General features: G+C 42.8%; 2 protein-coding genes across 4 annotated transcripts; both read left to right on the forward strand.

Annotated features, from left to right (window-relative positions):
* The first annotated feature begins 164 nt into the window (after positions 1–164).
* On the forward strand, positions 165–12,279 carry GPN3 (GPN-loop GTPase 3). 2 transcript variants are annotated; one of them, XM_021698502.2, is made up of 8 exons: positions 165–281; positions 3,279–3,387; positions 7,679–7,846; positions 8,916–9,040; positions 10,130–10,245; positions 10,372–10,468; positions 10,978–11,106; positions 11,663–12,279. In XM_021698502.2, exons 1-8 carry the CDS (start codon positions 171–173, stop codon positions 11,723–11,725), a joined length of 918 nt encoding a protein of 305 aa, XP_021554177.1. In that variant the 5' UTR covers positions 165–170; the 3' UTR covers positions 11,726–12,279. The 2 variants fall into 2 exon arrangements, with proteins under 2 accessions (XP_021554177.1, XP_044776813.1); XM_044920878.1 differs by having other exon boundaries at positions 234–311.
* A 3,235-nt stretch (positions 12,280–15,514) lies between these two features.
* Positions 15,515–25,495, forward strand: ARPC3 (actin related protein 2/3 complex subunit 3). 2 transcript variants are annotated; one of them, XM_021698600.1, is made up of 7 exons: positions 15,515–15,645; positions 18,687–18,786; positions 21,100–21,176; positions 22,752–22,820; positions 23,950–24,076; positions 24,631–24,725; positions 25,180–25,495. In XM_021698600.1, exons 1-7 carry the CDS (start codon positions 15,640–15,642, stop codon positions 25,240–25,242), a joined length of 537 nt encoding a protein of 178 aa, XP_021554275.1. In that variant the 5' UTR covers positions 15,515–15,639; the 3' UTR covers positions 25,243–25,495. The 2 variants fall into 2 exon arrangements, with proteins under 2 accessions (XP_021554275.1, XP_044776999.1); XM_044921064.1 differs by lacking the exons at positions 24,631–24,725; positions 25,180–25,495 and having other exon boundaries at positions 15,528–15,645; positions 23,950–24,306.
* Positions 25,496–26,065: the final 570 nt, after the last annotated feature.

The raw sequence follows: 26,065 nt of genomic DNA on the forward strand, positions 1-26,065 counted from the left end.
GCCCCCCGCCCCCAGCTGAAGTTTCCTGAGAACGCGTTTCACACGAGATTTGACCTGCGGGACGCTCCGTAGTCAAGGATGCACTGGAACAGAAGGCACAAAGTGACTTTGGATTGCGATTGGTTCGCACTTGGTGTTCCCGGAACTCAGCGAGCGCCGCGCGAAGGCTGATGGGAGCGGGGCGGTCTGACTCTGTTGTGCGGCGGGCAGCACCGGCTACCGGGAGCGCCGACATGCCTCGGTATGCGCAGCTGGTCATGGGCCCGGCAGGCAGCGGGAAGGTGAGGATTTGGCGGGAGAAGAAGAGAAAGGTCGGAGCTCGTGGGAGGCGGGGAGGTTCTAGTCCTGACCGAGGGACCAGCGGGTGCGTACACTGGGGACCCTTGGGCAGCGCGCTTCTGTTGTCTGGGCTTCAGTGCTCGTTGTTGCGGTTTTGAAAGTGAAGTAACCAACGGTGGTGCTAACGTTTATATTATACTTATGCCGCAGATACTGCTTTTAAACTAATTTATTTTCAGAATAACGCTGTGAGATAGGTCCTGTTATTCTCATTTTTGCAGATGGGAATTTTACAGAAAATGAGACACAGAAAGGTTAAGTTTTTAAAAAAGATTTTATTTATTTGACACAGAAAGAGAGAGTGCGCACAAGCAGGGGGAGCCGCAGGCAGAGGGAGAAGCAGGCTCCCAGTTGAGCAGGGAGCCCTATGTGGGACTCGATCCCAGGACCCTGGGATCATGACCTGAGCCGAAGGCAGCCGCTTAACCGACTGAGCCACCCAAGCGCCAGAAAGGTTAAGTTCTTTGCCCAGGATCCCACAGCTACTAAGTGACGGCTGGAATTTGAATCCAGTTTTGTGTAATTGCGGAATCTGGCCCGGTCTCGCTCATAGAAAGTTCAAATGAGGTCTTAAATCACTGTTGTCAGAGCTTGAAACATGGACTTCTTGTATATAGAGGCGATTTTAGGAGGTACATAGGCCTAACATTAATGAACATTGAATCATATATTGAGAAAGTTACTCCCTTTTCAATCCTCTTTCAGTTTGCATTGAAGTGAAATTGTCAGTTTAATGCTTTATATCTTTAGTACTTCTTTAATTCCCAAGTCTCTTCAGAGATCAGATCTTAGAGCTTTTGACATTTATATTTAGCTAGGACAAAAAGAGCTTTAAGGTATTTAATTTTATGGTTACCTTCATGTTATAAATATAACTGGTTTTCTATTTACAATAGAGGTATAATTTTTTTCTTGTAAACAAGTATGAGTGGAATGATATGAGAGGCATTCAAATATAGAAATGGGTGAAAGGGGTGCCTGGGTGGCTCAGTCAGTTGAGCGGCTGCCTTCGGCTCAGGTCATGATCCCAAGGTCCTGGGATCAAGCCCCTTGCTTGGCGGAGAGCCTGCTTCTCCCTCTCCTTCTGCCTGCCTGCCGCTCCCCCTGCTTGTGCTCTCTCACTCACTATCTCTCTCTCTGTGTCAAATAAAAAAATTTTTTAAAAAAGCGTCTGCCTTCGGCTCAGGTCATGATCCCAGGGTCCTGGGATTGAGCCCCATGTTGGGCTCCCTGCTCAGCAGGGAGCCTGCTTCTCCCTGTCCCTCTGCCTGCAGCTCTGCCTACTTGTGCTCTCTCTCTTTGTCAAATAAATAAATAAAATCTTAAAAAAAAAAAAAAGGAATGAAGGTATTAGTCAAATAACAGGAGTGTGAGAAGCACTGGAGTCTGTGGAGGTGTTGTCTGGCTTCAGTCTTGAACATATTGTTCTAAGGTTTGACCTATTCTGGGTGTAGGAGATCTACATGTGACTGTAATATAGCCCTTGCCTACCCAAAGTCTGTAGTCTATTTGGGAAGACTGATAGATGCCTTGCCAATTAAAATATAGTATGATGCATGGAGCGGGCCTCCTCTTAGGCAGAGAGAATATATGTGAAAAGTCACTGAGCATGATAGAAGTTATTTCTATATTCCAGATGAATTTTCAGACTGATTGTGTTAGACAAGTACCTTCCTACAAATTCTTGATGTCTACTGTTAGAAGTACTCACTCAGCATGTTCTCTGTGCCAGGCACTGTTCTGGGCCTTGGGAATTGTGTAGTGAACAAAACACACGCACACATATGCACACAAATCTCTGTTCTTGTAGAGTTTATATTCCAAACATATTAAGTGAATTAGAAATAATTACCACACATTTATGATGTACCAGTGCTAGTCCCTAGGTGTATAAAACTGAATAAAAGACATCCCTGCCTTTAAATAGACAGTGGGTAAATCAGACAAGTACCCTAGAGATTTTAACATAGTGTATTAAGGACTACATGAGGGTTAAGGAAATCTCTAAACCAAAAGTTGCAAACTGATAGTCCACTTCTAGACTATTTATTGACCTCAGTGTGCTCTCATTTTGAAATACTCTTCCCCTGGCTTGGCAAGCACATTCACATCCCTTGGCTCAAACATAACCCCCCCCCCTCCCCAGAAACATCCCTGACTACCCTACTTAAAGCTTTGTTTGGACTATAATCATCTTCGTGGAGACATTGTGTGTTAGGTGCTGCATGGTATGATCAGAAGTCTTCCCTTTAAATTCCATTTGCTGCATGTTAGAGCAGCAAGGAGCCTTAGTGATCGTGGAGGCCATCCAGTTAGAGACAAGAAAACGGGGGTGGGGCGCCTGGCTGGTTCATTTGGTGGAACATGCAACTCTTGATCTTGGGGTTAAGTTTGAGACCCATGTTGGGTGTAGAGATTACTTTAAAATAAAATCTTTAAAAAAACAAAAAAAGAGGGCGCCTGGGTGGCTCAGTTGGTTAAGCGACTGCCTTCGGCTCAGGTCATGATCCTGGAGTCCCTGGATCGAGTCCCGCATCGGGCTCCCTGCTCGGCGGGGAGTCTGCTTCTCCCTCTCCCACTCCCTGTTTGTGTTCCCTCTCTCGCTGTGTCTTTCTCTGTCAAATAAATAAATAAATAAATCTTTTAAAAAAATAAATAAAAAAAATAAAAAAACAAAAAAAGAAAGAAGAGGAAACTGAGGGGCAAAGTAGAGAAGCACTTTGGCTAAAGTTACCGGTGAGTCCCAGCCAGGTCTGGATCAGATGTCCCGACTCCCAGCCCGGTACCTTTCCTGTTTTCAGTCAGCTTCTTGGTCAGTGAAGGCACAGTTTGGCCTTAGTGGACACCGATCAAAGGATACAGGGTGTCCTTTTGAGGGTGCAGGAAGTAGCAGTAGACTGCCTGTCGCTCTGACCCCCTCATGCCTTGTGACATTCCAGAGCACCTACTGTGCCACCATGGTCCAGCACTGTGAAGCCCTCAATCGGTCTGTGCAAGTTGTGAACCTCGATCCTGCAGCAGAACACTTCAACTATTCCGTGATGGCTGGTGAGTCCTGAGCAGAGCCTTCCCCCTCCTTCAGGAAAAATAAGGGGGTGGAGAGGCCATGAGTGCTGGCCGCTTGGCACAGAAGCTGAAAACTTAATTATTACAGTCTGCTCCCCTGTTTCATGGTGAACAGCATGAGGCTGAATGTCATCTGGTGATATCCGCTCATGGTGACATGTGTGACAGTATCCTTTCTTGGTCTTCAGGAATTAAGTGAGTAGATTCCTCCCTCATCACACTTCCCTTCTGTCCCTTTCCATGCTTAGTCCTGCTGTGGTGAATCGGGTTTACTGCAGATCATAGTATAAGTGAGCAGCTTAACTGTTTTGTTTTTTAAAATTCTTTTAGGGGCGCTTTTTGCTCCTCTGTCTCTTAAAAAAAATTTTATTTATTTAATTTTTTTGGAGAGGGAGAGAGAATCTTAAGCAGCCTCCTCCACGCCCAGTGCGGAGCGCAGCTCAGGGCTTGATCTCACAACCGTGAGATCGTGTCCTGAGCCAAAATCAAGAGTTGGACACTTAACCGATTGAGCCACCCCGGTACCCCTCAAATAAAACTCTTCTAATGTAATCATTCAGATGTCTTTGAACACCTACTTTATGCCAGACACCAGGGTTCTAGCGGAGAACAAGGCAGACATTATCCTTGCCTTCATGGACCTTTTAGCAGGGAGATGAGCAAAATGATAAACATTACAGATTGTGATAAGGACTAGCAAATAGGCCGATGAAAAGAATAGCTTGCTTTAGGAAAGGTAGTTGGGAAGAAGTCTCAGGAGGAGAGATTTGGGCCCAGATCCGAAGATAGTAATGTCCTCACCAAGCTGGGGAGAGGCCTTCCAAGATGAGGGAACATCAGGTCAATAAATAGCCTAGAGATAGGAAGAGGTTTGGTACGTTTCAGAAAAAGCAAAGATGTCAATGAGCTGGGGTGTAATGAGTGAAGGAAAGAAGTGGGTACGTGCTAGTAGGACATGAGAAGTTTGGGTTCTGTCCTGTTTTCATAGTCCATTTGAGCTGCTTTAACAAAATACCATAGACGGGGCAGCTTATAAACAACAGAAATGTATTTCTTATGGTTCTGGAGGTTGGAAGCCCAAGATCGGGGTGCCAGCATAGTCGGGTTCTGGTGAAGGTCCTCTTCTAGGTGGCAGACTGCCGACTCCCCACTGTGTCCTCACATGATGGAAGAGGGCAAGGGATCTCTCTGGGGCCTCTTTTATTAGAGCACTAATCCCATTCATGAGGCACCACCCTCATGACCTAATTGCCTCCCAAAGGCCCCACCTCCTAATATTATCACCTTGGGCATTAGGTTTTCAACATAGGAATTTTGAGGGGCCACAGACATTCAATCTGTAGCATCTGTCAGCAGTGGAATGTCATTGGAGGATTTAAAGCAGGGGAGAGGATTGACATCTGATATACATTTTTAAAGATAACTGGCTCTCAGATGAAAAACGGACTCTGGGGGGTCAAGAATAGAAGCAGGGATGAGCAGGATGGCTATTGCGGATGTCTGAGTGGCTTGGACTACTGTGGTCAAGGTGGAGATATAAAGAAGCAGGTGGATTCGGTACCTACTTTGCAAGTAGAATTAGCGGCATTTTGTATACCAGAGCGGTGTAAGAAAGGAAAGAATCATCAAGGGTGACTCTTAGATATCTGACTTGAACTGCTTGAATTGCTGAAGAGAGTGTATGATACCATTTATCGGGAAGGAAGACAAATCTGTTTAGGTTTGGGGCAGTTCTCTTTGCACTCACTAAGCTTGAGACATCTGATATCTAAGAGGCGATGTCAAGGAACCAATTGGATATAATAGTCTGGGACTCAGGGACAAGGTCTGGCTTCAAGGTATAAACTTGCGAGTCAGCAGCATATGGACAGAAGGTAAAGTTCCAGGACTGGATGAGATCATTTTGGGAGGAAGTATGGGAGAGAAGAGAACCCAAGACCAAGCCTTGAAGTTGTCTAATCTTCAGAGTTCTCGAGGAGGGGGTAGAGTCAGTGAGGTCGGAGGAAAGCCAGGAAAGTGGAGCATCGCAGAAGCCAGGAGGCGAGACTGAAGAAAACGCTTGTGTGCTTGGTTATATCAGGTATGATAGAAGTTGTGGGAGATGAGGACAGAAATACAGTGGCTGTTAAATGTGGGAACTTTCTCAGCTTCACGGGGCCCAGCAAGGTGCCACCAACTTCAGGTTCATATCACTTTCTGGTCCAGATGTCTTAATGACTGACTTGTGTCCTTGAGTCATCGTTTTAGAAGGTCCAATTTCATTGTCCCAACTTGAGTCAGATGTTTACCCCTCGGATAGGGAGAAGAAGTGCATAAGAAGGTATTATCCACATAAACGTGGCTATGAGTGAGGCAGTGCTGTGTGAACAGAGGTTGTAGGTTTGTGCACAAACATAAAAAAACCTATGGGAGAAGGTTATAAATACAGATTTCCAAAATTAGTAGTAGAAGAGAACTGTGCATATACCAAAATTTTTAAGCCCCTGCTGTGGGTGATTTAGCTACATTATCTCATAGAGCCTCCTTCCTTCTACCCCAGGATATAGGATTTGTCCCCCATTTTATAAATAAAGAAAGTAAGGTATGGAGAGGTTAAGTAGCTTCCCTGAGGTCATGTTAAAAAACTGTAATTGGGGGCGCCTGGGTGGCTCAGTCGGTTAAGCGGCTGCCTTCGGCTCAGGTCATGATCCCAGGGTCCTGGGATCGAGCCCCGCGTCGGGCTCCCTGCGCAGTGGAGAGTCTGCTTCTCCCTCTCCCTCTGCCTGCCTCTCTGCCTGCTTGTGCTCTCTGTCTGTCAAATAAATAAATAAAATCTTTAAAAAAAAAAAAAACAAAACTGCAATTGGGGGATGCCTGGGTGGCTCAATCGGTTAAGCATCTGCCTTCAGCTCAGGTCATGATCCCAGAGTCCTGGGATCGAGTCCCACATCGGGCTCCTTGCTCAGCAGGGAGTCTGCTTCTCCCTCACCCTCTTTCCCTCCCCCTGCTTGTGCTCTCTCTCTGACAAATAAAGTCTTAAAAAAAAAAAAAAACACAGCAGTTGGTTTTCTTGGTTTGGTTTTGTTTTAATCATTTTATTTTATTTTATTTTTTAAAGATTTTATTTATTTATTTGACAGAGAGAGAGGCAGCGAGAGAGGGAACACAAGCAAGGGGAGTGTGAGAGGGAGAAGCAGGCTTCCCGCGGAGCAGGGAGCCTGATGTGGGGCTCGATCCCAGGGCCCTGGGATCATGACCTGAGCCGAAGCAGACGCTTAATGACTGAGCCACCCAGGCGCCCCTAATCATTTTATTTTTTTTTTAAAAGATTTTATTTATTTATTTGACAGAGAGAGATATAGCAAGAGCAGGAACACAAGCAGGGGGAGTGGGAGAGGGAGAAGCAGGCTTCCCGCAGAGCAGGGAACCCGATGCGGGGCTCGATCCCAGGACCCTGGGATCATGACCTGAGCTGATGGCAGACGCTTAACGACTGAGCCACCCAGGCGCACCTGGTTTTAATCATTTTAGAATAGGTAGTATATATTGACGTGGTTTGAAATGCAAAAGGTACAAAAGCGTAAGTATATGGTAGAATGTCTCCCTCCCAGGTCTGTGTCCTGGTAATAGGCTCCCCTCCCTGGAGGCAGCCAGTGTTGCCAGTTTCTAGGGTGTCTTTCCACAGAGTCTCTATGGATATAAAATCAAATATATGTATTATATATATGTAGTGAATCTTTGTCTTTTTGTTGTTGTTGCTGTTGTTAACACAAGTGATGGCATTTTTACACAGAGCTCTGCACCTTGCGTTTTTCACTTAAAAGTATACCTGGGATGGGATGGGGTACCCGGGTGGCTCAGTCGGTTAAGCATCCGACTCTTGGTTTCAGCTCAGGTCATGATCTCAGAGTCGTGAGATCGAGTCCTGGGTCAGGCTCTGTGCTCAGCACGGAGTCTGCTTGAGGGTCTCTGCCTCTCCCTCTGCTCCTCCCACGTGCACGTGCATGCACGCACTCTTTCTCAATTAAGTAGTTAATTAATTTTAAAAAGTATACTTGGGAGATTATATCACATCCATATTTAAAGAGCTTCTCCTTTTAATGGCCACGTAGGATTCCATTGTCTGGCTGTACAGTAATTTAATTGGTTCCGGCGAACACTGCTACAGTGAATAATCATGTACAGAAATAGTTTTACATATGTGAGTTTTTATATAATTATTAACTATCACTAACGAGGATAACAGCTTTTGAATGGATGTTTTTATATTCTGGGCCCTGTCTATCTTTTGCAGACATCCGGGAACTGATTGAGGTGGATGATGTCATGGAGGATGACTCTCTGCGGTTTGGTCCCAATGGAGGATTGGTATTTTGCATGGAGTACTTTGCCAATAATTTTGACTGGCTAGAGAACTGTCTTGGCCACGTAGAGGACGACTATATCCTTTTTGACTGTCCAGGTAAGTCAGCAATTTGAATGTGACATTTTCCTTGCAGCTGTGCTAATTCTGTCCCCAGTGAGAGAAAGTGGACTGAGCCTTCATCGCTCTTAACTATACTGCAGTGAAGTACAAAGCTCTTATTTATTGGCTCTAACTCATTCATTGAGTTTACTGAGTGCTTAGTTTGTATGATGGGAATACCATAGAGACCCAGGCAGCCATGGTCTTTGCCTTCGTGGAGCTCACAGTCAAGTGGGAGTACTAGACAGAAGGAACAAAAGCACCTGGATTATCATTTAATATTAATTTGTGACAGGTGCTCCACAGGAGTAGCACAGACCATCACGGAGCAACCAGATTAGGAGGCTTCTGATCAAGTGGTCTGTAAGCTGGGCTGTGGAGTGAAGCTGAGGGAGACCATGGTCCAGGCAGAGGCGCAACGTGCCAGAAGCCATGAGGCGGGAAGGAGTGAGGTGGGTTTGGGGCACCAAGAAGGGCAGGGTGGCTGGAGTGCTGAAAACCCAGGGAAATGTCATGAGGTGAGGCTGGCAGGGGACAGATAATCACACACAGCTTCTTAAGCCAGGTTGTGGGTTTTAGACTTGAGGCTGACCTAGCTATGATCAGTTGTGGCTCTCACTTTATTTTCCCTTGCTTTTATTTTACTTTATTTTTTATTTTTAGAGAGAGAGTGTGTGTGCGCAAGGGTTGGGCGAGGGAGAGGGAGAGAGTCTTCAGCAGCCTCCATTGGAGCCCAGTGCGGGGCTCGATCTCACAACCCTGAGCTCAGGACCTGAGCCGAAATCAAGAGTCAGACACTTAACCGACCGAACCACCCAGGCGCCCCCCCCCCTGCCGTTTTTTTGAGAGAGAGAGAGAGAATATTTTCCCTTGTTTTTAATTGAACCCACAGTAAAGCACACACATCCTAAGCATACAGCTTGATGAATATTCCCAAAAAACACACACCTTGGTAGCACTCGCTTTTGACTCCCTTTTTAAACCATCTTATAGGAAAATTTTTTTCATGTAGTTTGATGACTACATATTTCCTGTTTGTATTAGTCTTGTCATGTTCTTCATGTAGGTCAGATTGAGTTGTATACACACCTGCCCGTGATGAAACAGCTGGTCCAACAGCTGGAACAGTGGGAGTTCCGAGTTTGTGGAGTTTTTCTCGTTGATTCTCAGTTCATGGTGGAGTCGTTCAAGGTTTGAAGATCAATCTTGTCGATTTTTTTTTTTTTTAAAGATTTTATTTATTTACCTGAGACAGCGAGAATGAGAGAGAGAGCATGAGATGGGGGAGGGTCAGAGGGAGAAGCAGACTCCCTGACGAGCAGGGAGCCCGATGCGGGACTCGATCCAGGGGCTCCAGGATCATGACCTGAGCCGAAGGCAGTCGCTTAACCGACTGAGCCACCGAGGTGCCCCAATCTTGTCGATTTTTTAGTTGTGGGTACAAGCAGATGACTGTCTCCTTTAAGGACTCTGATTTCACACTCTGGACATTTCAGAAACTGTATTCCAGAATAATTTAGTATCCTTTATTATTCAGTTGTTGTAATGACATATTTTTAACTCAAAAATGATGTTATGATATCATATAGATTTGGGGGAACTACTTACCAAGAAAAATGAGGCAGATGCATATTTTATGAGTATTTTTAATTCTCTGAGAGCCTTTTGTCTAGTTTATGAACTATATTTCCCATTAATCACTCTTACGGAATATTCAGTGGGAAAAGAAGTTAAGATACCATCTAAATTGAGATTTGTGATCACTATAAATTTTTTTTTTAGAGTGAGGGGAGAGGCAGAGAGAAAGGGAGAAAGAGAATCTTAAGCCGGCTCCATGCCTAGCACAGAGCCCAATGTGGGGCTCCATCCCACAAGCCTGAGATCATGATGTGAGTTGAAATCAAGAGTTGGGCACTTAACTGACTAAACCACCCAGGCGCCCCTCCCCCCCTTTAAAAGACTTTGTTTTTTAGTAATCTCTACACCCAACGTGGGGCTCGAACTTACAACCCAGAGATCAAGAGTCACATGCTCTGCCAAACGAGCCAGTCCGGTGCCCCATGATCACTGTAAATTAAATCTACCTCTTCCCTCCTTATTCTCACCTTTGGAAGCCAAGGGTCAACCATCTGATTAGTGGACTGTCTTTTCTTTAGGATGAGCATTTCTTTTACTTAGGCCATTTTGTTCCTGTGAGGAGCAAAATCCTCTCTTTTATGTGGAGACCAGCAAATTTTGTTGGCAACAGTTCCATCTTCCCTTTTCTGTTCCCTCCTTCAGTTTATTTCTGGCATCTTGGCAGCCCTGAGTGCTATGATCTCTCTAGAAATTCCACAAGTTAACATCATGACAAAAATGGATCTGCTGAGCAAGAAAGCTAAAAAGGAAATTGAAAAGTGAGTTTACTTCTTCCATTATTGTCAGATCTTAATTGCAGAGATGTGAGGTTCTGTTAGTCTACAAATCTAGTTTCCTGATTTATTCTTCCTTTTATTCATCAGTCTTCTTTCTCACTTTCGAAGGTTTCTAGACCCAGACATGTATTCTTTATTAGACGATTCTGCAAGCGACTTAAGAAGCAAAAAATTCAAAAAATTGACTAAAGCTATATGTGGACTGGTAAGTTTTTCAAGTTTTTTTAAATGATCTGGTTAGCTGTTTACCCATAGCCAGGCAGTGGCCACCGTTATGGAAAGCACAATCCAATCCTATTTCCTTGCAAAGGGGAGGCGGGTGGAGGCAGGCTGTGGGCTAGCTGGTCAGTAGTTTAATTTAGAAGTAGTTACTGCTAGGAGCTGGTAAGTTAACTGACGTGCCTATTATTCCAAACCATTTGGGGAGTTCAGAACTGTCTGTGCCCTTTTGAAATTTCCGATGGTTGTTGAATTCAGATAAATATCTACGAAACAGTAAGTGTCTAGTTAAGTAATAAGTTAATGAGTGTTCTGGGAGGTCAGAGGTCAGGAAAATCGATGATTTGCTTTTGCTCTGTCTCCCTCCTTCCCCATCCTTCCACACACAAATGTTTTTGATCAGAAGTGTAACTGGTTATAAACTAAAATGTAAGTTGGAAATTAAGTATTTTGTACAGCTTCAGAATGACCCTTTATGAAATCCCCAACTTGTAGATTGATGACTACAGCATGGTTCGATTTTTGCCTTACGATCAGTCGGATGAAGAAAGCATAAACATTGTGTTACAGCATATTGATTTTGCCATTCAGTATGGAGAAGACTTAGAATTCAAAGAACCAAAGGTAATTTTTGATCATTGGCTTTTGGTAACCATGTTTGCCAGCACTCACTGGCCTCCTGCATAATCCCAGCAACTCCTCAGATTTTGTCTTAGCAGCAGTAGTAACCTAGGTGTGTCGAGGGGCGATGTCTGAAATTGACATCTGTGCTCAACAAGCAGTATCGGTTTCATTCTACCTGATGTTGAGGCACTATTACCAAGTTTCTTTGTCCTCAGGGCTTGGGGATATGTACAAAGAGGGGATGAAATCCAGTTGAACTTGGGCCGCCCTCACATTTGTCAGTGGGAAGCCTGATGGTAGTTGTCATAGGCCACTGTCTCAGCAAATTAGCTGAGGGTCAGCAAGTATAAACTCAAGTAAAAATGCTTCCAATGAGATATAAGTATTTTAATTTACCACATAGCTGGAAAAATTCTATCAATCATACCTTTTGCCGCTGTAAAAGATACAGCTGGGCATTATCTCCTGGTAGACCATTACCTGAAAAATAGGTAAGCACATGCTAGGTCTAACAAGGGAAATGAATATTTTCTGTTTTGTGTTTCCTTTGTGTCAGGAACATGAAGATGACTCTTCTTCTGTGTTTGATGAATATTTTCAAGGACACCAGAAGGAATGAAGAATTTATCAGAGTAACTATATACGTGAAGCACTTGCTACTGAACCAGCTAGACATTCTTCTCTTAGAAGGATGCAATACTAGAAGGCTACCTATTTTAATGAAAAAAGCAATACTTGGCTCTTTATCAGCAGCATGCCTGAGTCAAATTCTAGTTATTTTGAAATGGCTGATGTTTCAAGTGGAATCTTTTAGTATTATTTTAACAACATCAATTTAGATTTTAAATGTTGAAATTGACATGAATGCACATAGACTTGTATATAAATGAGCATCAGTGGTACAGTTAGGACCCAGTCTGCCTTTATTTTTACTATTTGATTTTTATTATTTCTGAAGGTTTTTTGGAGAGGCAGGAATTATTTAAGTAACAAAATATACACCTGTGTCCAAAGGAAAAAAATCTGGAAGGACATAGTTAAGACCATTGCTTATCTGTATGTCTGAGTTTTCTTACACTGAAAACGTATCATTTGTGTAATTAAAAAGTGAAAAGTAAATGTTTTAAAATATATATATGTAGGGGCGCCTGGGTGGCTCAGTCGTTAAAAGAGTCTACCTTTGGCTCAGGTCATGATCCCAGGGTCCTGGGATTGAGCCCTCCATCGGGCTCCCTGCTCAGCGGGAAGCCTGCTTCTTCCTCTCCCACTCCCCCTGCTTATGTTCCCTCTCTCACTGTCTCTCTCAGTCAAATAAATAAAATCTTTTTAAAAATAAATAAATAGTAAATAAAATATGTATATGTATATAAATAAAAGAAATAGAAAGATAGCACTAACCTTTCATTACACTCCTGTTTTCCAGTCAGAACTTGAAATACTCAGGGCAAATTTTTGAATGAATAAATTTGCCCAGGTGTCAAAATATAGTCCTTGATTTCTTAAAAATGCAGTTTGTAGATGCTGAGCATTTAAAAATTTACACTTTACTGGAATAATAACAGATGCACACAAAAATGCCGAGGACATCATTTTTTTCTTTTTAATGTGCACATTGGTTGAATTGCTTATTTTCAGTGTTTTTAAGTTCAGTAGCGTTGGGTATGAAAGCATGCAAAGTGGCTAGTCAGTCAACAGATATTTCTCTAGCATCTACCATGGGCCAGGTCCTGCTAAAACAAAACAGAATCTAACTTAATGAGTTATGCAAGACCTTATGCTAAGAAATATTTTACATAATCTCTTTCATTTAATCCTCAACGGGACCTAGCTTCGTTGGCCATTTGGCCCTGGATCGTCCAGCTAATACAGTTTAAGTCCTTATAGGAAACCCACAGCTCAGGTTAAATTTTTAATCATTGTTGGGCTAGATAGCAGGAGTACACCTGCAGTGTCCCATTTGATCCGTTTTAACTAAAGACATGCCAAGTGTGAGGAACCATAGCTATCAGTGGTGACTTGTGTCTGAGGGCTTAGGCTAGGGGCAAAAGTCAGGTATTTGCATCATGGTCCATTGGTGTGAGCTGCTGTCATGGGGGCAATCAGGAGAGAACATGAATGGGCATCTTGGGAATGTGCTGTCCTGCTTGGGGGCTCTCCCTGTGGCCCTGAGTACAAACGGGTGAAAACACCCTGATCTCCAAGTATTGCTAATTCTTAGAAATTTTATTGTTATGGAAGAAAGGAAAGGCAACTTCATTTGCCCTCGTTGCTCCTAGAGCTATTCTTCCCTGGTTCAGCTTCTGGAGAGTCTAGTATGTGCCTCTGGGCAGGAAGTGAAGGGCCAGATTGAATTTCCTTCCCCTCTGGACACGGGTTTCAAAGATGCGTATGTCTATTCCAGTCCTCAAGGAATTCATTATCTTGGCAGAGAGCCTGACATGATTCTGTGGAAAAAATTTACTGGTGGGTGCCAGGCACTGGGGATAAAATGGGAGCACTCAGAGCAGACAAGGCCTTACTCTGATGGAGCTGACATACAGGGCCCTTGAGACCATAAGCAAGGAAACCTCGATAAGGAATGGGAAGAAATGAAAACAGTAATGAAATGGAGAATGACTAAGGGACTACTTGGGGCTCATTGTCAAAAGAAGTTTCCTGAGTGGTACTATTTGGCCAGAAACCTGAATGAGAAATCATTTGTGGGAACATAGAGCAGAGTATTCCAGTCTGAGGGACTGGCAGGAGAAATAGCCTGAGGTAGCAATGAACTTGGCTCTTAAGGTGATGTTGGGGAAGATAATCAAGAGGATGTGACCACTGGTTGATCCTTGAACTGGGCCCAGGCAATGGGAGGTTCTTCACCCCTCCCACCCCTCACAGTGGGAGATGTTCCAAGGACACAGTCTGGAGAGAATAAGGTGTTGAGACCATTGGATGTGATTGAACCCAGTTAAGGCCTCCATATAAACTTAAAAGATTCTGGCAGGTAGGTGGGTGGAGAGATCTACTCTTGCCTCGCCAGAGATAATGTTAGGAGTTAGTTGGACAGTTAGGTAGTGGGTATTTCCCAACAGTTGGGTATTTCCCAACAAGAAAATATGGAGTCGGGACAGCTAAAATAAAACAGCACTGACATCCTGTTTGCAGCTTAGGACCGCACTGACATTCTGCTTTGCAGCCTTTGCAGAAATGACTTCTGCAAAATGTCCTAAAACAAAACAATTAACCACAAAAGCATTTGTCAATATCACAGGCAAGGGGCAAGTAAGACATAAACCCCCAGATGTCAGAAAAAAAAGACCATCAGCACGTGGACATTAACCTAATAGGTGTACAGACGCAAAAGAGCTCATAAAACACCTAAACTTAGAAACTCTGAGAGCAACCCACTTCTGTCCCCTTCCCTCTCCGGGAGCTTTGTTCTCTTGCTCAATAAACTTTGCTGCCCACCACTCTTCGTCTGGTCTACCTCTTCATTCTTCAAAGTAGCGTGACCAAGAACTGCAGGCACTAAAGGGCCACAAAACCCTTTAACAATAAGCCTCACAAGTAAGTTCCCTCGCTTATTAAAACCACCACCTGTACATCTGGATTCTTCAGTCTGTCTTTAGCCTCTGTGTAGAAGGGCCAGTTTGCGAACTAACACATGAAGTGCTTTCTAGTAATAGGTAAAAAAACTCCTGAACCTCTAGGGTGTTCCAGGCATGTGAGTTTTAAGCATTTTACATGTAGTTCATTTCATCCTCATGAAACAATGAGGTAAGTACTATTCTCTCCATTTTCAGGAAACAGGCACAGAGAGGTTAATTAACTTGCCCAGAATTACACTGCTAGTAAATGTTGGAGCTGGGATTCAAACCCAGAGTCCACTGTCTCAGTTTTTACACGCAAAAACCCTGCAGTACAGAGTAATACATAAATCCCTTCTCAGAGAGCTCCCCTTTACCCATTGTAAAATCCAGAACGAACCAGTTGGGTTCATTCACTCATCAAATATTTATTGATGTTTACTATGTATATCACTATTACAGGCGCAGGGGATGCAATATTGTACCAAACGGACAAAATCCCAGCCTTTTTGACGTTCACATGGATGGGGAAACAAATACCAAAAGTAAGCTAAATAATAAAAGAATCATAACTAAGGAAAAAAGAGGGAAATAAGGATGACGCAGGGGAGTGGAGTGGGATTGAATTTAAGATAGCGTGATCCAGAGAATGATTCACTGAAAAAATGAACTCTGAGGAAAAACCAAGGATTCTGTAACCCAAAAATCTAGCCCCATTTTCGCGCACCCTTTACGCATGCGCAGCACTCAGCCCCTGCCTAGTGCTAGGGCGCCCTCTGGCGTCCCTTCGACTGTGCGCAGCCGCAGCTGCCTGCGGCGGGACAGCAGGACCGGAAGTGCCGCGTCCTCCCCTCCCCCTCCCCTTCCGCCTAACTTCCGCCTACCCCGCCCGGGCCCCCGGACCGGAAGCGCCGCGCTTGAACCCCAACCTCCTCGTCTATCTTGAAACACCAGCGCCGCCAAGATGCCGGTACGGGGGCCCAATTCGCGGTGTGGGGAGATGGCGAGAGCTGGGGGGGAGCAGCGAGAAATCGTGCGTGAGCTGAGAGAAGCGGGCGGAGGAGGGCAGAGAAGAAGCGGGGCCTGAGAAGGGGAGAAGCGAGGAAAGGGGGCCGGTCGCTGTAGGATTGGGTCGGCCCGGGGGTGTCGGCCAGGGGGGACGGGGCCGCGGCAGAGTGGGCCAGAGACCCTGAGCGTGCAGAGGAGGCTGCCTCGTCCCCTCTCGCCCCCTTCGTTCCAGTGCTGACCCCTTCTCTCGCTCTTTCTGTACTCCCCTACTCCAGCAGGATCCCCGAAGATTCACTAGAGCTGAGAAGCCAAGGGCTGTGCTTTTTATTTTTAATTTCTCAAGTCTGGGGTCCGGCTTCTTTTTGTCCCCGCCGCAGGCCCACTTCCTCCTCAACCCCAGGGGGCGGGTCCCTCCCGCTGCTTATCACTCGCCCTCCCGCTGCTTATCACTGTCATACTCCACTTCCCGGACTCCTCCTCTGTCGCCCCGGCAGTGGTGGCCACCCTTAGCTGCTGGGTGTAGGGGCCGCCGGAGCAGATGCAGGGCCCGCTCCTGGTTTCCAAATGTTTCTGTTTTCGTGTGCATCAGAGTAGGAGTAAAATTGACTGTAGTCTGGTTGTCCTTCATTTCTGACAGCCAGTCTGGTGGGGTGAATTTATCGCCATCATGGTCTCCATTTTGCAGATGAGGAAAAGGAGCTTCAATAACGTGATTACTCACACAAAAAATATTACTGAGCACCTGCTGCATGCCAAGTACTGTCACAGCAGTGAATAAGGCCAACAAATCCCTACGCTCAAGGAGTTTACCTTCTAATGGGGAGACAGACAAACATGTAAACGGAAATAAAGAAAAAAGATAGTTTTAAAGTTGTTGGGGGTTTTTTTGTTTGTTTTTGAGAGAGAGAGAGAGTGGGAGCACGCTGGGGGCGGGGGAGCAGAGAGAGAGGGACAAGCAGACTCCACCGCTGAGCGCAGTGCCCGGAGCCCCCAGGGGGGCTCTATCCCACCACCTGAGATCCTGACCTGAGCCTAAATCAAGAGTCTATGGCTTAACCGACTGAGCCACCCAGGCACCCCTAAGATAGTTTTAGATAGTGACAAATGTGATGAAGGAAATAGATGGGTAACAAGACAGCTGGTGAAGGTGAGAGTGGAGGCTGCTTTAGATGAAGCATACCTGTGACAAAAAGGAGCAAGCCATAGTTAGAGATACTTACTTAATGAATCCCGTTGGTACCATTCGATGCCTGATACGTGCCAGACAGGCGCTGAGCTACACATTGCATGTAAATTATCCCATTTAATCCTCGCAGTGACCCTGTGAAGTAGATACTCATTGTTCCCATTTTGCAGAGGAGGAAATTGAGGCTCAGAGAAGTACAGTAACTTACCCAAGTTTTCGGTACTTGTGGTAAAGTCAGATTTTAAGCTAGGACTTTATAAAGTCCTGTGCTCATTCCTGAACTTTGCTGTGATTTCTTATTTAATACCTGCCTCTTCCATTAGCTTGAAGGTTCTTCAAGGGCAGAGATCTTACTGGTCTTGCATACCATATACCATTTATCACCACGCCTTGCACATAGAAGGTGTTTGATAATCGTTTGGTGGATGAATGAATATGTGAATATATGAATGAAGCACAGGTATGCTTCTTGTGTTACTAAAAGCCAGACATCTTGTAAAAAGCAGAACTAGGAATCAGCATACAAATTGCTCTCATAAATGTGATTTCCCCTGCTCCTTTAATTCACACCTACCCGATGAGGGCAGTAGATAACTCTTCATTTTATAAATTGGGAAACAGGCTAAGAGAAGAAAAGTGATGTCTTGGTCAAACATAGCCAGGAAGTGGTAGAACTAAAAAGCCAGTGCTTGAGTTCTGGTTTAACTATAGCTGGGGGGGCTGGGTGGGGGGCGGTGTACTCCTGATTTATTAGAGTGTCTGCCTATTTCTATAGTGTAAATACTCCCATCAGTTACCAATGTAATGTCACTGAACATGGAATTGGAAGATGCACAGTAGCACACCATTGCATAGTATTTCCGCCACAAAGATACAAAAGTTATAAATAACCTTAGGATCATAGACAATAGTAAAATAATTTTTTAAAATAGGAAGTAGGGCGCCTGGGTGGCTCAGTTGGTTAAGCGACTGCCTTCGGCTCAGGTCATGATCCTGGAGTCCCGGGATCGAGTCCCGCATCGGGCTCCCTGCTTGGCGGGGAGTCTGCTTCTCCCTCTGACCCTCCTCCCTCTCATGCTCTCTGTCTCTCATTGTCTCTCTCGCAAATAAATAAAATCTTAAAAAAAAAAAGAAAATTTAAAATAGGAAGTAATGAATTTTGAGTATTACCTTTGTTTTTAATATAATTAATTGCAAATTTATATAATTTAATTTTTAGTAACGGCTGTGTTTAACAACAGCTTGCCTCAAAATTTGTCAAAATTCCTCAGAATTTAGGGGCGCCTGGCTGGCTCAGTCTTCATGTAACTCTTGATCTCAGGATTGTGAATTCGAGCCCCATGTGGGGTGTAGAGATTACTTAAATAAATAAAAATATTTTAAAAATGCTCAAGGGGTGCCTGGGTGGCTCAGTCAGTTAGGCGTCTGCCTTCAGCTCTGGTCATGATCTAGGGGTCCTGGGATCAAGCCCCACATTGGGCTCTCTACTTGGTGAGGAGCCTGCTTCTCCCTCTCCCTTTGCTGCTCCCCTCTCCCCCGCTTGTGCTCTCTCACTCTCAAGTAAATAAATCTTTAAAAAATATAAAATAAAATAATAAAATAAATAAAAATTTAAAAATTGTTCAAAATTTAACATTCAGTTTTCATGAGGCAGTAAAAGCCAGCTCCAGCAAATCGCTGCTACCATCCCTTTTTCCTCCTCTCCTAGTTAGTCTTGGGTGGGTTCCTCTTTTTTTCCTTTGTAAAAATGTTACTTGTGTGCCCCGCTGACGTTTGCTCTCTTTGTCTCCGTATTCTTACCTGGCTTGACACTACAGGCTTACCACTCTTCTCTCATGGACCCTGACACCAAACTCATTGGAAACATGGCACTGTTGCCTATCAGAAGTCAGTTCAAAGGACCTGCCCCTAGAGAGAGTAAGTTGAAACTTCTTTCCATTATTTTCAGATTTTAGTAGGAAACATCTAGCAACTCTCTGACATTATCAAATCAGGCAAATTCTTAGCTCAGTCCTCTGTCTCACACTGCTCTTGTATTTTCTGTTTGCTTGATAGATATTGCCCCTCTAGACCTTTCAAGATCATATATGTTGTATTGAGTAAGAAAGTGTATTATTGCTGCTGAGTTCTCTTGGATATTTTTTTGAGAGGGAAGAGGAAATGTGCTTAATTCTCGACACTGTTCTGTCATCACTCTTGGTTCTTACAAAGTGATCTAATGCTGCTACTTCTATAGAATACCATGTCCCCATCCTTTTTCTGTCATAAGGCTGGAGAAAAAAAACCCAAAACATTTTAACCCCTTCCCCCACCTATATCTACTTCCCTTATTCATTCTTCAGGATCTTCATTTTCAGCAGTACCTCGATCTTAAATCTTAAGTGTCCTGTATAACATTACACATTCTTTCTCTTGCTTTTCTCAATTTTATATCTTTGCTTTCTTTTTTGGTACTCACTTTCTCTTTTTTTGAACCATTTCTTACTGTTTAGAAAGCCCCATTCTTTTTAGACTCTTCTGACACAGTCTGAGATGTTCTGCCAACAGTATAATTTGTATTATATTAGACATGGTTTCCCTGCACCCAGAAAGCATCTGCACTGAGTTCCATTCAAGGTTTTTAAGACCGTGGTTTTCATTACCAATTTTGTACTGACCCCATCTTCATTCCTCTGCCAGACTATTTGACGTGACCTCTTTTTAATTTTGTTTTCAACATCAGTTGAAAGTTCAGTAAACTAAATAAATTTGGTAAATCACCACAGTTTTTACTTGATTCCAAGATGAAGGAAAAGGAACAGATGGAAAAAAAAAAAAAAAGACCAAAAAGAAGAAAAATAATCTAAAAGAAATACAGTGCAAAGAAAGATTAAAAAATAATATTGTCCCAGATTCCTTGAGAACCCTTTCAGATCTTTACAGAATACCATGTAGCATATCAGAAGATGCAATTGACCAAGGATGGAGTTTATCTAATTACCACCTCTGCAACAGTTCATGGGCCCTTGAGGGAGAGCAGGACCCCAAGAAACCAGATCTTCATGGTTTCTGTAGACAGGGAATGACCTGTTACTCTTCCCCAGGGGGCAGGATTAGAATGAACTGGAATCATGAAGGAGTACAAGCCTATGCTGGAGCTAAATAACTGTTAGCATTAATCAAGTTCATTTATTTACATTCATCAGACACCTTTTTAACACCTTTGTGTGCCAAACACCCTTCTAGGTTCCAAATCTTGTAGCTCACCCCCTACCCCCACATTGTTACGTTTAGAACTAACTGGTTTTGTAAACACTGAATCCTCTGAGGAAGTGTCCTTTCTGCAGATAAGAAAATTGCAAGAACAGGAGTCTAGAGTTAGAATTCTGTTGAAATTCTTTAGCAGGGGAACGAGCAGGGTTAAAGACAGCTAAATCAGAGTACTAAACCTCCAGGATTACTTTGCATTTCTGCGGTGTGAGAGGGATAGCAGTTATGGACAAGAAATATAAATAACTCTCTGAAAAACAAAAACAAAACTGTCTCTGCATTGCTGCAGCCGCCTGCCGGATATCAAGACCCTGGGATTTTGACCTTTTTGAAATAAGAAAAGGAAAACAAAAAACTGCCCGAGAAATTGTATAATGAGATCTATCTTTGTCACAACAGTATTTCTGGCTTTTCTCAGTCTCCAGCCACCTAGAACAGCTTGTACAAGTATATTTTAAGTCACAGTTTTCATAAAAAGAAAGACGTATGTGTGAACCCAGTGTGTTCCTAAATGACAATTGAGATTTTTTTTTCCCCCTGAAACTGCAGTATGTTAATTCATATAAAATTACGTTGAACACTTTTTATTTTTAAACAGGATTTTATCAAAGTTAGTCTGTCTCAGTCTATTTTTATAAGTGCATTGAGAGATGTCTGGAATGATGTTCACCAAATGTTAATAGTAGTTATTTCTAGGTAGTGAGATTTAGGGTGACAATAAAATATTTTTTCTGTACTGATTAATTTGTTTCTAATGAGTAGACTTTTTATAAAAACAGTAGAGCTATTAGAATAAACTATGTGCTTATTTTTCTAGAAATTGTTTCTGAAGACCTTATGTTTCAATGGCCTCATTTTATTTCACTCAACTCCAAGACTTTTGACCATTGAGCTGGTTTTTTTTTTCTCTATAGCTTTGTTAAGTGTTATTTTTACATTTAGCTAATGTTCTCTGCCTTTCTTCCCTTGTGTCCTGTTTAGCAAAAGATACAGATATTGTGGATGAAGCCATCTATTATTTTAAGGCCAATGTCTTCTTCAAAAACTATGAGATTAAGGTAAAGTACAGAGCTTTTAATATTTAATTTAGTATTCTGTTGGGGATAATAATCTACCTGGCAGTCAGGGTTGTTCTGAGGAGTAAATAAAATTGAATGAGTTTGCATGACCTTAAAAACCCAGAATAGTACTTAGTATTAGACTCTGTATCAGTATTAGTTTCTCATTTTTCCTCCAAAGTGTATACCATGGCTCAGCAAACTATAGCCTGAGGGCCAAATCTGGCCCACTGCCTCTTTTTCTAAATAAAGTTTCATTGGAACACAGCCACATTCATTTTGTAATATATTGTCTATGGCTGCTTTCATGCCACAGCAGCTGGGTTGAATAGTTGTGACAAAGACTGTTTGGCCTACAAAACCGAAAATATTTAATATCTGGTCTTCTCTAGAGGAAGTTTGCCAACCCATGATCTAGACGCTTTTATTCATTCAACATTAATAAAGCCCCCACTATGTGCCAGTCCAAAACTAAAAAAAATTCTACATTGTAGCTGTGTTATTTTTATATATTTTTATGTCCTGGACCTGAGATGGAGAAATAAAGTTCAGTGATCCTGACCCTTCCCTCAGCTACCTTTTCTTCCTTTCTGCTCTTAGCTCTTGTGAGGAATGAGGTCAAAAGGAAGTTTAGAAGGAGGGTGGCAGAAAAGGAGAGGGAGAAATAGGAAAAAAAAGAACTTTTCTGAGTTCATCCTATGAGCAAGTTACAGGAAAGTCAACAACTTTTCTTGATAATATTCTAGAATATGGAACTTCAGCCTCTCCTTGACAAACTTTGACCTTTTGGAATCAAAAGGGTGTGAAATCTTTTTTGCAGGCTCTTGGTTTACAAGTTGTAGTCTAAACATCCTATGACATCCATGGTGTTTTTTGTATTTAATGCTCGGTCTAAGTGTGATGTTTGTAGTAGGTGTAAATAAATGTAATTCTGCCACATTTCATTCTCTCCTGAATGTCCTATGCCCTTAAAAATAGGGGCAGGTGTAGTTTGTTTTTTTTTTTAACTGTAAATCTGTGTAAAATCTGACCTGAAGTACATGCCACTTCTGCTCAACATCCAGTCTTCACATTTTCCTTTTGGTTAGATCAAGAGTTGGGCTCTTGGAGCTCTTCAGGAACAAGAAACACGTGAAATAGCTGTTTCCTCCTTTAGAGTCAGGAATGCTTTTGTTCTCGGCAGAGATCCTGAAGTGAGGAGGTTTTAAAAGTTAGCCGACCATATGGTACACCTCAGGCTTTCCAAGCAGCTCTGTTAAACTCTCCTTCCTACACGGAGGGAGGGGCTGTTGGCACAGCATCCTGGGACCCAGAGGCAGGGCCGCCCCACAGCTCTGGATGGCAGGAGGTGGCTCCCTCCCCCGGAGTGGACAGAAAGGTGGCTTGGGAAGACTGCATTTGGCGAATGGGAACTGTTGATGCTGTAGGAACTACATTTGCACAGTTTTCGGTTGATACTCAAAAGACAAAGCTTGAATTCATTTATTACACGTGATAATTATGTTTTAATCAGGACTGTTTTTAACTTTTGTTCCTCCCTCACCCCTCCTCCCCCCTTCACCCCGGCCCCTGCAGAATGAAGCTGATAGAACCTTGATATATATAACTCTCTACATTTCTGAGTGTCTAAAGAAACTCCAGAAGGTAATTAAACTTGGATGATTGTCTATCAGAAAAACACAATACTGATACATGTTCACCCTCCTAGCTATCTGGACTTGTTGAGACTTTAAGGACAAGTAGATAATACTTCCTCCCACTTAGAGCATGTACCTAAGAGGAAAATCTAAATGTGGATTCTAAACAGTAGTTTAGTTGACTAATGAGAAGATAAGGGGCTGGTGTTTTAAGGCTTTGCATGTATTTTCCCAAGACAGAAATCTTCCTCAGCCCCAGGTTAAGAACCTCTGAGCCAAGGATATAATTCAACGGTTCATGAGCTTGAGTGGGAAAAAGATTACGTCTTTCTTTTCACTAACTTGTAACTGAGATTTAGCATTTACTTTAATTATTAATGTAGGCAACAACCCACAGTAGCATTAGCCATACCTGTAACTTTTTCTCCAGGAAAAATCACAGCATTTTCCTTTTTTTTTTTTTTAAGATTTTATTTATTTATTTGACAGAGAGAGCACAAGCAGGGGAAGTGGGAGAGGGAGAAGCAGGCTCCCCGCCCTGACAGCATTTTCATTTTACATTTAGAGTTGAAGTTATTTTGAAATTTTATTTTCACTCATTACTACTTCAAATTTTAGTTATTAGGCCCATTGTGTTAATAAAGAAGCACATGCATGTGTGTGTCATAAATTTGGCTTTTTAATACTGTAATTATTGTGTTTGACTATAATTGATTTCTTTTATAATTTTGTGTATTTTATTTAATTCATTGAAAACATTATTCTGGGGATGCGTAGGTGGCTCCGTCAGTTAAGCATCTGCCTTTGGCTCAGGTCATGATGGTCCTGGGGTCGAGTCCCATATCAGGCTCCTTGCTCGGTGGGGAGCCTGCTTCTCCCTCTGCCGCTCCCCCTGTTCATGCACGCTCTCTCTCTGACAAATAAATGAATAAAATCTTTTAAATAAATAAGTAAAACAATAAATAAATGAATAAAACATTATTCTGAGGAGTCCACAGACTTCCCTAGATTGCAGAAGGGCACCCAAATACATTAGTAATCCCAGGCATATCTACTTAGACTAAAACAATTACAAATTGGATGTTATTATCCTTTTCTCTGTAAAGTATGTGTGTGTGTGTATAATTTTTTTTTAGTGCAATTCCAAAAGCCAAGGTGAAAAAGAAATGTATACGCTGGGAATCACTAATTTTCCCATTCCTGGAGAGCCTGGTTTTCCACTTAATGCAATTTATGCCAAACCTGCAAACAAACAGGAAGATGGTAAGAACAGGGTTTCTTCCTTCCTCTCTATGGCACAAGATCTCCTCCATTTGACTTTTTACCCCCGTTCTTTCCTTGTCTTGATTGGTGTACACGTCAAGAGTAGAATCATAGCACAGATAATATCTTACCAGTCACTCTCTCAAAACATTCTTGGCGGGACACCTGGGTGGCTCAGTAGGTTGAGCCACTGCCTTCAGCTCAGGTCATGATCCCAGAGTCTGGGGATCGAGTCCCACATCAGGCTCCCTGCTCAGTGGCGAGTCTGCTTCTCCCTCTGCCTGCCTCTCCCCTTGCTTGTGTGCTCTCTCGCTCTCTCTCTCTAATAAAATCTTAAAAAAAAAAGAAAAAAGATTCTTGGTGACAAGTATAACACATAGAGAATCTTTTGAACCAAAATAGCTATAAAACCATTGGGACTGTCATTTCTGTTTCTTAATCCTGTTTGAATGTGTAGAAGTGTATTGCCAACGTCATTGTGCAGACCAGCGACCAGCACATGAGGGATGCATTCTCAGGATTTTTTTTATTGTTCTGCCTGTTCCTTATTTTAGAGGTGATGAGGGCCTACTTACAGCAGCTGAGACAAGAGACTGGACTGAGACTTTGTGAGAAAGTTTTTGACCCTCAGAATGATAAACCTAGCAAGGTAAGACCCTCTTCTTTACCTATTTAGTTGGTAAATAACCTTTTATCATGTAGCTACTATTAAACAAACTAAGGTTTTCTATGGCGAGAATACTTTGAGTTTCTGCATTGCAGTGTTGCTTAACTACACGGTAGGGATTCACTGAGTCACACTACATAATGAATTGCATATAATAAACATTTTTGGTTGTTTGTTCTTATGTTAGGGCATTGTAAACCCATAGGGCAGATTTTTTGTGTGAGATATCTTGAATGTATTACTTTTTTTGTCGTCATTACTTTGATTTGTGAGTCAAAAAAACATTTTTTAACATGTTGTCAAGAAGTTTATAAAATAAGGGATGACAGACCAAGATTAAATTTTGTTATTACATAAATTCCTATTCTGACCTTACCTTAAACTTGCATTGTGATATGACCACCACTGTTCCTTCTGTTTTATCCCCTCTTGCTAGTGGTGGACTTGCTTTGTGAAGAGGCAGTTCATGAACAAGAGTCTTTCAGGACCTGGGCAGTGAAAGGAGCCTGAGCAGACACTTTCCACAGCCGTGGGCAGCATTTTACAGCAAGATGTACACAGTTATTTGCCTTTATTTGATAAAGTTTTATACAGAAGAGAGAAGAGAGCATGTCTTCACTTGAAGAGCTCTTTATCAAGAATTTGGGTGAGGGAGGGGAAAATGGGTGATTTGAAATTTTCTGCAGTATTAAGCTGGTGCTTAATAAAAATAAGTAAGAATAAAGAAATTTCTAACATTCCATGTCAAAAAACTTTATTGCTTATCTTTGACATTCACTTAAAAATTTTTTGAGATAATATTCACCCTTTTAAAGTGTACAATTCAGGGGTGCCTGGGTGGCTCAGTTGGCTAAGCATCTGACTCTTGATCTCAATTCGGGTCTTGATCTCAGGGTCATGAGTTCAAGCCCCGCACTGGGCTCCATGCTGGGGGTGTGGAGCCTACTTAAATACATACATACAATTCAATGGCAGTCACCCCCCCCCCCTTCTTTTCCTCTCCCCCTGACTACCCACCCCTTAGCCCCCAGCAACCACTGATCTACTTTCTGTCTCTATGGTTCTGCCTCTTCTGGACATTTCGCATTATGGGATCATATAACATGTGGCCTTTTTGTTCTGGTTTCTTTCACTTAGAATAATGTTCTCAAGGTTCATCCATGTTACTAATAGTGGAGAACTAATAGTTCTCCATTCCTTTCCTTTTTTCTTTATTGTGGTAAAACATACATAACATTACCATTTTAACCATTTTTAAGTGTAGTTCACTGGTATTAATTACATTCACAGTGCTGTGCAACCATCACCACTATGCATTTCCA

The sequence above is a fragment of the Neomonachus schauinslandi genome, chromosome 14 (genome assembly GCF_002201575.2).
Source record: "Neomonachus schauinslandi chromosome 14, ASM220157v2, whole genome shotgun sequence".
Lineage (NCBI taxonomy): Eukaryota > Metazoa > Chordata > Mammalia > Carnivora > Phocidae > Neomonachus > Neomonachus schauinslandi.